The 14,448-nt window shown below is 46.4% G+C and overlaps 1 protein-coding gene across 3 annotated transcripts in view; it reads right to left on the bottom strand.

Moving 5' to 3' along the window:
• Positions 1 to 8,564, bottom strand: part of nkain4 (sodium/potassium transporting ATPase interacting 4) — a 139,664-nt gene extending 131,100 nt beyond the window's left edge. For all 3 annotated transcript variants that reach the window (XM_064956020.1, XM_064956021.1, XM_064956019.1), the window contains exon 1: positions 8,278 to 8,564. In XM_064956020.1, coding sequence (XP_064812092.1) covers positions 8,278 to 8,331 — 54 coding nt within the window. In that variant the 5' untranslated portion in view covers positions 8,332 to 8,564. The remainder of the gene's footprint in view (positions 1 to 8,277) is intronic.
• Positions 8,565 to 14,448: the final 5,884 nt, after the last annotated feature.

The raw sequence follows: 14,448 nt of genomic DNA, 5'->3' as shown, positions 1-14,448 counted from the left end.
CTGGGCCTGTCGAGGTGGGTTCAGCTGTCCTATTTTTAGCCCACAGCATCGTTTATGGTGTCTTATTTATGGTGATGATCCAATTATATGCTGCAGGGTAATGTATATCTTAGGCTAGGAAAACAACCTAAGTCAGTGAGAGGGCCTGTACGGTCAGTACCTGATCACATGACCTACCCTAAGCAGGAACAACACTGGGCCTTTGCAGAGAGAGCCCTAACAGCCTTGGTTTTATTAGATCACGTTGAAACTAGCCTAACCCAATGGCCGGAGAGACATTTGCCATTTACATTTTAGTCCTTCAGCAGACACTCCTATCCAGAGCGACTTACGGTATACATTTTCGTACACACACCTGACAACCCCTGAGCTCTCCCTCTCCCTCCTGTTTCCACAGGTTTGGTCAAATTCATCAAAACAGAGTGAGGTGTGGCTGGCAATGACCCAACACAGCAAGGGGTCTGGGGCATCCAGAAATATGCTGTTCCAGCAGTCTTCAGGGACTCCATAGGAAAGCTGTTCCAGCAGTCTTCAGGGACTCCATAGGAAAGCTGTTCCAGCAGTCTTCAGGGACTCCATAGGAAAGCTGTTCCAGCAGTCTTCAGGGACTCCATAGGAAAGCTGTTCCAGCAGTCTCCAGGGACTCCATAGGAAAGCTGTTCCAGCAGTCTTCAGGGACTCCATAGGAAAGCTGTTCCAGCAGTCTTCAGGGACTCCATAGGAAAGCTGTTCCAGCAGTCTTCAGGGACTCCATAGGAAAGCTGTTCCAGCAGTCTCCAGGGACTCCATAGGAAAGCTGTTCCAGCAGTCTTCAGGGACTCCATAGGAAAGCTGTTCCAGCAGTCTTCAGGGACTCCATAGGAAAGCTGTTCCAGCAGTCTCCAGGGACTCCATAGGAAAGCTGTTCCAGCAGTCTTCAGGGACTCCATAGGAAAGCTGTTCCAACACCCCCCCCCCTTCTCTAATGAGAAAAAAGGTCAGAACAGTGGGGAGGATGAGAAACAGGTGTGTCACTGAGCAAGGACACAGGAGTGTGTGACTGTGCTGTGTGTGTGCATGTCTGTCTGTGTGCATAGGGAGAGGGAAGCATGTCTGTCTGTGTGCATAGGGAGAGGGAAGCATGCCTGTCTGTGTGCATAGGGAGAGGGAAGCATGTCTGTCTGTGTGCATAGGGAGAGGGAAGCATGTCTGTCTGTGTGCATAGGGAGAGGGAAGCATGTCTGTCTGTGTGCATAGGGAGAGGGAAGCATGTCTGTCTGTGTGCATAGGGAGAGGGAAGCATGTCTGTCTGTGTGCATAGGGAGAGGGAAGCATGTCTGTCTGTGTGCATAGGAAGAGGGAAGCATTTATGCCTGTGTGCATAGGGAGAGGGAAGCATGTCTGTGTGTGTGCATAGGGAGAGGGAAGCATGTCTGTCTGTGTGCATAGGGAGAGGGAAGCATGTCTGTCTGTGTGCATAGGGAGAGGGAAGCATGTCTGTCTGTGTGCATAAGGAGAGGGAAGCATGTCTGTCTGTGTGCATAGGAAGAGGGAAGCATTTATGCCTGTGTGCATAGGGAGAGGGAAGCATGTCTGTGTGTGTGCATAGGGAGAGGGAAGCATGTCTGTCTGTGTGCATAGGGAGAGGGAAGCATGTCTGTCTGTGTGCATAAGGAGAGGGAAGCATGTTGTGAAGAAATGTGTTTGTCATTGTATGTCATAAATGTCTGATGAGTGTGGATGGAGTCTCCATCTCCCCCAGCCCTCTCTCTCGCTCTCAGCCCCCTCTCACCCCTCCCTCTCTCTCTCCCCCTAGCCCTCCCTCTCTCTCTCCCCCAGCCCTCCCCCTCTCCATCTCCCCCAGCCCTCCCTCACTCCATCTCCCCCAGCCCTCCCTCTCCATCTCCCCCAGCACTCCCTCCCTCTCTCCCCGCCATCTCACCCAGCCCTCCCTCCCTCTCCATCTCACCCAGCCCTCCCTCCCTCTCCATCTCCCCATCTGCCCCAGCCCTCCCTCCCTCTCCCCCAGCCCCCCATCTCTCCCCCAACCCTCCCTCCCTCAGCCATCCCTCTCTCTCCATCTCCCCCAGCCATCCCTCTCTCCCCCCATCTCCCCCTCCCTCCACATCTCCCCCAGTCCTCCCTCCCTTTCCATCTCCCCCAGTCATCCCTCCCTCTCCATCTCCCCCAGTCCTCCCTCCCTCTCCATCTCCCCCAGCCCTCCCTCCCTCTCCATCTCCCCCACCCCTCCCTCCCTCCCTCTCCATCTCCCCCAGTCCTCCCTCCCTCTCCATCTCCCCCAGTCCTCCCTCCCTCTCCATCTCCCCCAGTCCTCCCTCCCTCTCCATCTCCCCCAGTCATCCCTCCCTCTCCATCTCCCCAGTCATCCCTCCCTCTCCATCTCCCCCAGTAATCCCTCCCTCTCCATCTCCCCCAGTCCTCCCTCCCTCTCCATCTCCCCCAGCCCTCCCTCCCTCTCCATCTCCCCCACCCCTCCCTCCCTCCCTCTCCATCTCCCCCAGTCCTCCCTCCCTCTCCATCTCCCCCAGTCCTCCCTCCCTCTCCATCTCCCCCAGTCCTCCCTCCCTCTCCATCTCCCCCAGTCATCCCTCCCTCTCCATCTCCCCAGTCATCCCTCCCTCTCCATCTCCCCCAGTAATCCCTCCCTCTCCATCTCCCCCAGTCATCCCTCCCTCTCCATCTCCCCCAGTCATCCCTCCCTCTCCATCTCCCCCAGTCCTCCCTCCCTCTCCATCTCCCCCAGTCATCCCTCCCTCTCCATCTCCCCCAGTCCTCCCTCCCTCTCCATCTCCCCCAGTCATCCCTCCCTCTCCATCTCCCCCAGTCATCCCTCCCTCTCCATCTCCCCCAGTCATCCCTCCCTCTCCATCTCCCCCAGTCCTCCCTCCCTCTCCATCTCCCCCAGTCATCCCTCCCTCTCCATCTCCCCCAGTCCTCCCTGTTGTAACAACGTGCAAATAGTTAAAGTACAAAAGGGAAAACAAAAACATAAATATTGGTTGTATTTACAATGGTGTTTGTTCTTCGCTGGTTGCTCTTTTCTTGTGGCAACAGGTCACAAATCTTGCTGCTGTGATGGCACACTATGGTATTTCACCCAATAGATATGGGTATTTATCAAAATTGGATTTGTTTTCTAATTCTTTGTGGATCTGTGTAATCTGAGAGAAATATGTGTCTCTAATATGGACATACATGGCAGGAGGTTAGGAAATGCAGCTCAGTTTCCACCTCATTTTGTGGGTAGTGTGCACATAGCCTGTATTCTCTTGAGCGCCAGGTCTGCCTTCAACGGCCTTTCTCAATAGCAAGGCTATGCTCACCGAGTCTGTACATAGTCAAAGCTTTCCTTAAGTTTGGGTCAGTCATAATGATCAGGCATTCTGTCACTGTGTACTCTCTGTTTAGGGCAAAATAGCCTTCTTAGTTTGCTCAATTTTTTTGGCTAATACTTCCCAATATGCCAGTAATTTTCTTTTTGTTTTCTCATGATTTGGTTGGGTCTAATTGTGTTGCTGTCCTGGGTCTCTGTGGGGTATGTTTGTGTTTGTGAACAGAGCCCCAGGACCAGCTTGCTTAGGGGACTCTTCTCCAGGTTCATCTCTCTGTAGGTGATCACTTTGTTATGGAAGGTTTGGGAATCGCTTCCTTTTCGGTGGTTGTAGTATTTAACAACTCTTTTCTGGTTTTTGATAATTATCAGGTGTAGGCCTAATTCTGCTCTGCATGCATTATTTGGTGTTTTACATTGTACACAGATGATATTTTTGCAGAATTCTGCAAGCAGTCTCTCAATTTGGTGTTTGTCCCATTTTGTGAATTCTTGGTTGGTTAGCTGACCCCAGACCTCACAACCATAAAGGGCAATGGGTCGTATAACTGATTCAAGTTTTTTTAGTCAGATCTTAATTGGTATGTTGAATTTTATGTTCCTTTTGATGGCATAGAAGGACCTTCTTGCCTTGACTCTTAGATGACTCACAGCTTATTGGAAGTTACCTGTGGGGCTGATGTTAAGGCCGAGGTATGTAAACTTTGTGTGCTCTAGGGCAACGGTGTCTAAATTAAATTTCTATTTGTGTTCCTGGCAAATGGACCTTTTTTGTAACACCATTATTTCTGGACCCAGGTCTGACAGAATCTGTGCAAAAGATCTAGGTGCTGCTGTAGGCCCTACTTGGTTGGGGACAGAAGCACCAGATCATCAGCAAACAGTACACTTTTGACTTCAGATTCTAGTAGGGTTAGGCCAGGTGCTCTCTCCCCCAACCCTCTCTTTCCATCTCCCTCAGCCCTCTCTCCCCAGCCCTCTTTCCTCCTCTATCTCTCTGTGTGTTGTCCAGTAATCCGTGGTGTCCTAGTGAAGGGTGAATTTCCAGGGCCGGAATCCTGCTGGCTAAACAGGTGTTATCAACACGACAGTGCTCCCAGGCCTCCAGAAGAGAAGGGAGGGGGGGGGGGGAGTAAGAAGGTCAAGGAGGAGGTAAAGAGAACAGGAGAGGTATCTAGCTGTGAATGGCCGAAGGTGTCTCCAGTGAAGTGTTTGCTTTCTAACAATGGTTTCAATGGGGTCAAGGAGGAGCAACAAACACTAGGGACAGGATGAGCCTCAGAGGTCTTCAATATCGTACACAAACACAAACCAGCCGAGCTCATGTGAATACCGTATCTGCGACATGTAGACACTGGTGCGTCATTTATGAGGTAAACTAAAACAGGGAGCAGTTGTCTTGTGAAAATGTCTCCAAAAAAAAGGACAACATCCTGTTTGACCGTCTGCCCGTCTGCGTGTGCATGTTTGTGTGTGCGTGTGCATGTTTGTGTGTGCACATGCACAGTGCATTCGGAAAGTATTCAGACCCCTTGACTTTCTCCACATTTTGCAACGTTACAGCCTTGTTCAAAAATGGATCAAATATTTTTCCTCATCAATGTATATACAATATCCCATAATAATAAAGCGAAAACAGGTTTTTCGACATTTTTTGCAAATGTATTAAAAATACCAATGGAAATACCGTATTTATGGTCGAAGGCACTGCATCTCAGTGCTACTACACTACACTACAGAACCTGGTTAAATTCCTGCCGTGATTGGTAGTCCCACAATTGGCCCAGCGTCGTCCAGGCTTGGCCGGGGTAGGCCGTCATTATCAATAAGAATGTGTTCTTAACTGACTTGCCTAGGTAAATAAAGGTCAGATAAATCATAAACAATAATACATTATTATTCAGATGCTTTACTATGAGACTCGAAACTAAGCTCAGGTGCATCCTGTTTCCATTGATCATCCTTGAGACGCTTCTACAACCTGATTGGATTCCACTTGTGGTAAATTCAATTGATTGGACATGATTTGGAAAGGCACACACCACAGTTGACAGTCCATGTCAGAGCAAAAACCAAGCCATGAGGTCGAACCAATTGTCCATAGAGCTCTGAGACAAGATTGTGTTGCGACACAGATCTGGGGAACCAACACATTTCTGCAAAACCTGGTTTTGCTTTGGCATTATGGGGTATTGTGTGTAGATTGATGAGGGGGGGAACTATTTAATCAACTGTAGAATAAGGCTGTAATGTAACAGAATGTGGAAAAAGTGAATACTTTCCAAATGCACTGAACGTGTGTCACATTCCTGCCCTGGGGTGACGGTCGTCAACAGCCCTGGACCCCCCACACACATTACGTCGGAAGCAAAGAGCATTCAGGGAGGAGATTGATCTCCAGGAATCCCACAGCCAGCCAGGCAGCTACCCCCGAGGCAGGGACAGGAGTGAAGCACCCTGGTAGAGTGCAGAGAGTGCTGCTGAATGGGAGATGATGGCATTGTTGATAGAAATACTATTACATTTCCAACACCATCATTCACACTATTTTTCATACAGTAATGGAGCTCTCTGGAACACTGCTGTACTCACCAGTCTAGAGATTAGGCACTATATGAGAGAGCAAATGGAGCAGAATATTGTTATGGACAAAGACATGAGTATGAGTTGCATTGTAAACCACTGTACTGCAACAGGTACAGTACTATACATGGATTGAGGTTGTGAATTGAAGGCTTTACATCACTTTGATTAAACCCTTTGTCATCTACATTCTCCACAACTGTCATAAACGCTAGCCACTCAAATCAAGTAGAAATCGTTGCTACAAAACCGTGTGTCAATTTCACATGCGCTTGGAATGGATACAGTAATTGAGCTGCCACTTATTGGGAATAGAGCTCAGCCCAAGCATGGTTCCACGCCATGCTGCTTTGTTGTTTATAGGAAAACCAATCAATCTCTAGCGGGGGGGTTACTGTGACCTGATAGGACCTGGATGACATCACCATGGCCCCTTTGTGAATTCTGACCACTGCACACACACATTTTACTTTTGCTAGCTGTGAATGGCAAGAAGTGTCATCTTGACTGATAAAAAAACTTGTTCTCCTCTCCTTTCCAGTAAAGCATAAACGTTTTAATGATGGTTTCAACAGGGACATGAAGGAGGAAATCAAATTAAAATATAATTGTCACATGCGTTGAATACAACAGGTGTTGACCTTACTGTGAAATGGACAAGCCCTAACCAACAATGCAGTTAAGAAAAATAAGAGTTATGAAAAAATGTACTAAAGTTTAAAAAGGTTACAATAAAACCACATTAATGAGGCTATATACCGGAGGTACTGGTATTGAGTCAATGTGCAGGGGTACAGCTCTTTTTGGTTCCAGATAGAACCCTTTCCACAGAGGGTTCTACCGGGAACCAAAAAGGGTTATCCTATTGGGACAGCCAAATAACCCTTTCGGAAGCTCTTTTCTAAGAATGTCGTACCCCTCCCCTCCCACACCCCAAAGAGGCAAACATTCCATGAATGTGTTCATGTCTGCGCTTTACTCTCTCTCTCCCTACTCCCTTCACTATGTCCTTAAACCTAATCTCTGGTGCATGGAAAGAATTACCAGAGCTATGTTTTTTAAAACAAATAAATGGTTGAGTAGAGATGGGGTTACTGGTATTTTAGCTGTTGACATGGTTGTATACTAGGGGCTTACCCAACCTCACTGTGTGAGAGACCTCTTTTAATGCCATCATAAATAACATTCTCACACCCTGTCACCTCCACTTTCCCCTCCCTGCAGCAGGGTGGTGGAGAGAGGGAGAGATTGGAGGGCTGAGCTAGATCGAAACATTCAGTGTTTAGTTAGAATGGGGAGGGGGCACTTACGGCAAGTTCACAGCCATTATGTGTAAAATGTCACGTCTCGCACTCCACTGATCACAACCGGGGAACAATCTCTCTCCAGCAGGTTGTAACTAGCTGAAGCCTCACTTTGTGGATCATAGACTCCCATGGTGATTATTGGTCGGGTGGAAGCTCTCCTACAAAACGATCTATCCAAACTAAACTAATAGGATCGTACATCACAGTCAAAAAGGGATCAACTGTTTGAAAGCAGGCCATTTGTGAAATCAATGAAAGCCAACTCACACGTGTATTTGTTTTCACTGAGGTAGGATTACAAATGGACACCTGACACAGTGACTCAACCGGTGACAAGAGGTTGAACAGTCTTTGTAAAACTCCCTGGTGTGACTGATGTAGCTTAGCCTTCTCTGACGTGCCACTCACAGTAACAACTTTGGCTGAGAAGAAACAATGGTGCTGATGTTGCACAAAACACCAATACAATAGGCTACTGTGGCAATTGTCACGCAGAAATCACAGTACACATTGGATAGCAGTACATGGATACACTTGTAGGCGACAGTACAATTGTTTGGTCAGCAGACGTGCGTGGACATGTTTGCACCAGTGTCATAAGGGCTATTTTGCATTTGTGGTGAGTTGATCTGGCCCAATAACTGCACATAACTATAGCTTGTGGATAAGGGAGTGCACACACACCACTCTTGAATCTTGCCATATGTTCCCTCGCGACTCGCGAAGTAGCCTATCCTCGTGGAACGGACGAGGTGAAGGAAAGAAACAGACAGTGTGCTGCACGTGGATGTTTGACCACATTATAGGCCTACTGTATGCCAATTGTATTTCACCGGCCATCAAGCTGCCTTCATCAGCTATCACTAATTCAACACGAAAGCACTGGTAGCAAAACTGGTCAGTGTCCACAGTAAATTCACAAAAACGTGGCATGATAAAACAAACATTTTAAAAATGTGTTTCACCCAAAACAACATTTAATTTTCTAAACAAAATCAAGAAACAAGAGAAAATTACACTTTTTGTATTCGGCTAAAGAAATAACGGGCCACTCACCAGCTGGATCGTGCAAAGAAAGATGAGCGTGCAACGGCCGCTGCAGCACCCCATTGTATTAAAACCCAAATAGCACTCGAGAAACGATGAAAACACACAACGGTCTAGACTGGTTCACTGTGGCAAGGACCTTTCAGTGCAAAGAATGGCTTCAAGCTCGGTCAACGGTGAAAACTGTGTCTGTAAGCTCCAGGCACTGGCGTCCCATGCATTTTCTTTCCCCAAAATGATCGCTTTGTGTGTGAGAGGGGTAACTTGAGTTGATAGCCTACTACCGCTAGCACTCGAGTGTGTGTGTGTGTAGCGGGGCAAGAAGGGGGATAGGCTAGATGGTGTCAAAAACGGATCTTTGGATTTAACAGTCTGGTGTTCTCACCTGGTCCCTGTAATGTTTTTCCCCCAAGAGTTTAAACACAATTTTCATACGAACTCTTTTCATAACATGTTATATTGAGTAGGCTACATAATTATGCAAAAGTGGTAGGATATTGTTTTAAATATCATGTTACTCAACATTTTAGGTGCGGAGATATTTTTGCTTCAATATTTTCACAATTTGTTTACAAATTTCATAATAAATGTTGGTAAAGGTGAAACCTAAAAGTAAAGTATTAGCGCAGTGTCAGCTACTGAATGGCATATTTCTCTCATTAGAGTCACTGAGGAGCGATGAGTCCTTAACCATTACGTAATTTAGGCGCCACCCGCTGTTCATTTGACGCTATTACATCAACACAAACAGTCGAGAACGCCTTCCATCCTTTTCATGGCCGTATTGCTTATGTTGAACTCATGTAAAATATTAGCCTTGTAAAACGATTGGTCACTAAATCCGTAGGACCATGTAAAAAACAGTTGATCACTGTGCATGCCCTCACCCCTATATACTTATAACTTATTGGTTTGGGTCTGCCCTCTATAGTGCTGTCCAGTGTTAGAACCTGATGTTGAGGCCCATGACTGTACTCTTGATAGTCACCACCAGTGGTGTAAAAATACTTCAAAGTACTACTTAACCCTTGTGTACTTAACCCTTGGGTAAAAAATGACCACTATGTTTAACAGCAGAGAAAACACCCCTAAATTATATTTTTTCAACTTGAAATTTGATGATTTTCCCTAGAGTGACCCCAACATTAGAAAAAGTGAAACATCTCCTTTGTTCATATTTCCATGAAAACTGTACATCACCAGGGTACAAAGATTGTCTTTGGGTCTTTTTTGACCTGGCAGTTGTAAAATCATTTACACACCACAAAAACCACAAAGACACACACACACACAATGAGAAATTGAGATGATGTGTGCTACTGATTGCACTCAGCCAGCAGCTCCTGAAGAGGAAGATCACCATGGTTGGCACAGTTAGAATGAACAAGCCTGAGCTCCCCCCTGCACTCCTCACAACAAGCGGGAGAGAGGCCTGCTCATCAAAGTTTGTCTTTACCCCCACCACCACTCTAGTTTCTTACCTCCCAAAGAGGAACAATAATGTGGTTGTCCTGAGCACACTGCACAAAACGGCTGAGATCAGTGATCGTGAGGACAGGAAGCCAGTCATCATCCTGGACTACAACCACAACAAAGGAGGCATGGACAACCTGAAGAAGGTGATTGAAACTTACAGCTGCAGGAGAATTACCACCCGCTGGCCCCTGGTCATCTTCCATAACATCATTGATGTGTCCTCATACAATGCCTTCATGATATGGAACAAGATCAACCCTACCTGGAGGCCTGATAAGCGGAACAAGAGGAGGGTGTTCCTGGAGCAGCTGGGAAAGGCACTTGTAACCCCACACATTCAAAGAAGGGAGCGCCTCCCCCACACAGCAGCCTCTACAGAGCCCGTGACAGCTGTTCAGGGGGCTGAATCTGGTCCTGATCCACCTGAGGATGCAGCTGGGGCAGGCAAGAGATGCCAATTCTGCCCCCCAAAGAAGGACTGGAAAACAAATACTATACGCTGCATGTGAGAAATACATCTGCAAAGTCCATGCACACACACTTGCATACTGTCCTACATGTGCTAATTAGAGGGGATGGATTTATGTTCATGTTTTTGTTTTGTATCTATTATCTTATTTTATTCTTCTTTATTGTTGTTGTTTATACACCGTGTGGGTGGGGGAAATGGTTCAACAAATGGGAGAAGACTAATATTTTGTAGTTGAATTCCTCATTGTACAGTATATAAGAACATAACACTCTGTTGCCAAAAACGTTCAAGACCGTTATAGTTTCCCTTCAATAAAATGCATTAAAAACACATTTCTGCTACTTTCTTAGGTTATACAAGTACTACATCTTGCTAAAAAGTCATGTTTACACCTATGCAGTACCTTTAGCAATAATTATAATAATAATAAACCTCTACCTTAGTAAAGAAAACAATAATAATTAACTGATTAACTGCAGTCTTTCTGCATTGTGAAGAGGGAAAACCCTGATATTCACAAAGTTTATGATGAACAACAGGTTGTTTCTTCATGTAAAATAGATGTGGGGTTTAAAATTCAATGAAGCTGCTATATTTTAGGGGTTTAGTGAAGGCGTGTAATTTGTTAACCTTAGGGCAAGGGGAGTATACAGAATGTAGTATACAGAATGTATGCAGTATACAGACTACACAAGGGTTAAGTCGTTTTTTGGGGTATTTGTACTTTACTTTATTATTTATATTTTTGAAAACTTCGGGTGACGATATCACTGACCTGAGTGGGCGGGTGCAGTGTCCGGATGCGCATTTCCAAGCACTTATTGGTTGGGATAGGCAGGGCTATGATGGTTGAGGGATAACTTAGGTAGGTTGAGCAGCCAAACTAATGGGACTTAAGGGGAAGTTAGGTAGAGAGGAGAAGAGCAGGATGGCCTTTTTTACAAGCCTTTTGTGTCTTGTCTTATTTGTCCTGTTCTGCATTTAAAAGACCTTGCTGACCATTTCACAAATGTGTGGAGGGCTAAATGAGGTTTCAACTCTGATTTGAAAGGGCATTTAAAAAGGTAAATCAGATGTATCATAAAATATACAGTTCTGAATGAAGGGAAATACATCCACTAGTAGATAATTATGTGTTAATAGACAGTATGAAGATACTGTGACTGTATCAAGACTGGATAGAGAGAGGGAGAAGAGAAGTGATAGAAAGCAACACCTCCTTCATAGATTTCAGTTTTGGGATATGAGTGTATATTTCTCAAATCTATGTCCTTAGTGTTACTGATCATAAAAATAGACACTGGATAATTAGAGGGGTTTATTACTGAGTTCACAAGCCCAGTTTCTAGACCTTACGACCTTGTGAGGTAGGCTGTTGCGGTTGACGATGCGGTCAGGAGGTAGACAAGGAGAGCAGGGTCTGTGTTACTGTGTGTGTGTCTTACCTTTTTCACACATTTTCCATCAATACATTTCACCATATTCTATTCTCTCCACTATCCCCCTCAGGGTTGGGCAATTCCAGTCCTCGAGGGCCTGATTAGTGTCACAGTTTTGCTCCAGCCTCAGCTAACACACCTGACTTCAATAATCACCTAATCATGATCTTCAGTTTAGAATGCAGTTTGTTTAATCAGCTGTGTTTGCTAGGGATGGAGAAGAAGAGTGACACCATTCAGGCCCTGGAGGGCTGGAGTTGCCCACTTCTGCTTACTCCTCCTCTCCTCCCTCCTCCTCTCTCTCTATCTCCCTTGCCGCTTGTGGTCCTGTGTATTTCAGTTAGTAGAGCATGTCGCTTGTAATACCAAGGTAGTGGGTTTGATTCCTGGGATCACCCATACGTAAAATATATGCTCACATGGCGGTAAAGTGTTTTGGATAAAAGCTTCTAGATGGCATATATTATATTATTATATCAATCAATCCTCTTTTCTCTCCTCCCCCACCCTCTCTCCAGGTTCTCCACCCTCTTCTTCTTTCTTCTCCTCCTAGTCTTTCTCCTCCTCCACCCTCTCTCCAGGTTCTCCACCCTCTTCTTCTTTCTTCTCCTCCTCCTAGTCTTTCTCCTCCTCCACCCTCTCTCCAGGTTCTCTACCCTCTTCTTCTTTCTTCTCCTCCTCCTAGTCTTTCTCCTCCTCCACCCTCTCTCCAGGTTCTCTACTCTCTTCTTCTTTCTTCTCCTCCTCCTAGTCTTTCTCCTCCTCCACCCTCTCTCCAGGTTCTCCACCCTCTTCTTCTTTCTTCTCCTCTTCCTAGTCTTTCTCCTCCTCCACCCTCTCTCCAGGTTCTCCACCCTCTTCTTCTTTCTTCTCATCCTCCTAGTCTTTCTCCTCCTCCACCCTCTCTCCAGGTTCTCCACCCTCTTCTTCTTTATTCTCCTCCTCTTAGTCTTTATCCTCCTCCACTTTAACCCTGATGCTTCATCCTTCATCCTTCCATTCTACTCCTCCTCCTCCACCTTAACCATGACCCTTCATCCTTCCATTCTCCTCCTCCACCTTAACCATGACCCTTCATCCTTCCATTCTCCTCCTCCACCTTAACCATGACCCTTCATCCTTCCATTCTCCTCTTCCACCTTAACCATGACCCTTCCTCCTTCCATTCTCCTCCTCCACCTTAACCATGACCATCCTTCCATTCTCCTCCTCCACCTTAACCATGACCCTTCATCCTTCCATTCTCCTCTTCCACCTTAACCATGACCCTTCATCCTTCCATTCTCCTCCTCCACCTTAACCATGACCCTTCATCCTTCCATTCTCCTCCTCCACCTTAACCATGACCCTTCGACCTTCCATTCTCCATCTATACCAATCTCTGGCTCCTCCTCCTCCTCCTTCCCCTTCTCCTTCTCCTCTGCTTCCTCTCCCCCTCATCCTCTTCCTCCTACTCCTCTCCTCTTCCCCCTCCTCCTCCTCCACCTTGGCCCTCTGTCCTGCTCTTTCTGATTGTGGCCTGGTCCATAATAGAAAAGCCTTTAAGAGCAGTCTCTTTCAGATGCCTGGTTGGTTCTGGTTGCCATGGTAGGTTCCCATCTCGTCCCTGCACAAGCGTGATAAATCTTTAACATCACACACTCCTCCGCTCCACTCCTTAAAAGCCCCCTCTCCCTCTCTCTCCATCCCCATCGCCCCACATCGCTCAGCCCAGCCGAGGCCCAGTAGCCCACCTCGCTATACAACTAGAAATATATCTGATTAGTATTTTAGAGGCGGGTGGGCGGGGACATGTTTTCACTGTGGAGGATGTGTTTTCTATTACTAGAGGGATTTGAGTTGTATAATGTGTTTTTGGAGCCCCGGATGATAATCTGATATAAGTATAGCAAGAAACAAAGTTATAAGATGTTACTATCCTCATCATCATTTGCTGTTTTGTCAGTGTGTTCAGAATACTGAACAATGCTAAAGATGGTCTATCTCTTAATCAATACAGTGACTCAATACAATGAGTACAACCAGACATTACGAACCAGACTGCTTTTTTAGTGTTGAATAATAACCCAATGCAAAGTCGTGTTATATAGAACAAGGCTGTGAGCTGTGTTTTTTTAAAGCATGTCTGTGAACTGTGGGTTTCTTTAAATCTTGTGTTTCTTTAGAAATAGTGAAAAAGCAGGCCTGTTGTGTTAGTGTGGTGCAGGCAGCCCAGTTCAGCCCAGCAGGAATAAGGCTGAACTCTATTACGACAACTAATGGAGGTTTCCTTGTGTTCCCCTTTCACCGCCGCTATCCTTTGACACCTCCTTATCGCCCCAGTGTGTTTGTCTCTCTCTCTCTGTGTGTGTGTGTGTGTGTGTGTGTGTGCGTGAGTGAGTGAGTGAGTGAGTGAGTGAGTGAGTGTGTGTGTGACTGGGCTGTTGTGTGTCCAGTCTGGCCCTATAGGCCGTGGGGGTCTGTTGTTCCCATCCCCATTCCCCACACAGACACTAACTAGAAGTGACAGGCCAGTCAGTGCCATGGTGCGCTGAGGAGAGCTGCATTGTAGCAGAGGCCCAAGAGTCGGGTGCATGGCCGGCAACAATACAAGGAGTTCTGACAAGCAGAAAGGGAGGAGGCTTTTCTCTCCTTGAGAGCGTCTCTCCCTTTCTCTCTCTCCCACACACATAGACATACATGCATTCACCTAATCTCACACACACGCTCAAACATGCATGCATGCATACATCACTGACAATGACAACCAATTCATCATGTGAGTGCAAGCCCATTCGAACGTCAAGAGCAACA

Source organism: Oncorhynchus masou, chromosome 33 (assembly GCF_036934945.1).
Source record: "Oncorhynchus masou masou isolate Uvic2021 chromosome 33, UVic_Omas_1.1, whole genome shotgun sequence".
NCBI classification, from domain to species: Eukaryota; Metazoa; Chordata; class Actinopteri; order Salmoniformes; family Salmonidae; genus Oncorhynchus; species Oncorhynchus masou.
Note: the sequence above shows the minus strand (reverse complement) of the source record. Positions and strands in the feature narration are given on the sequence as shown.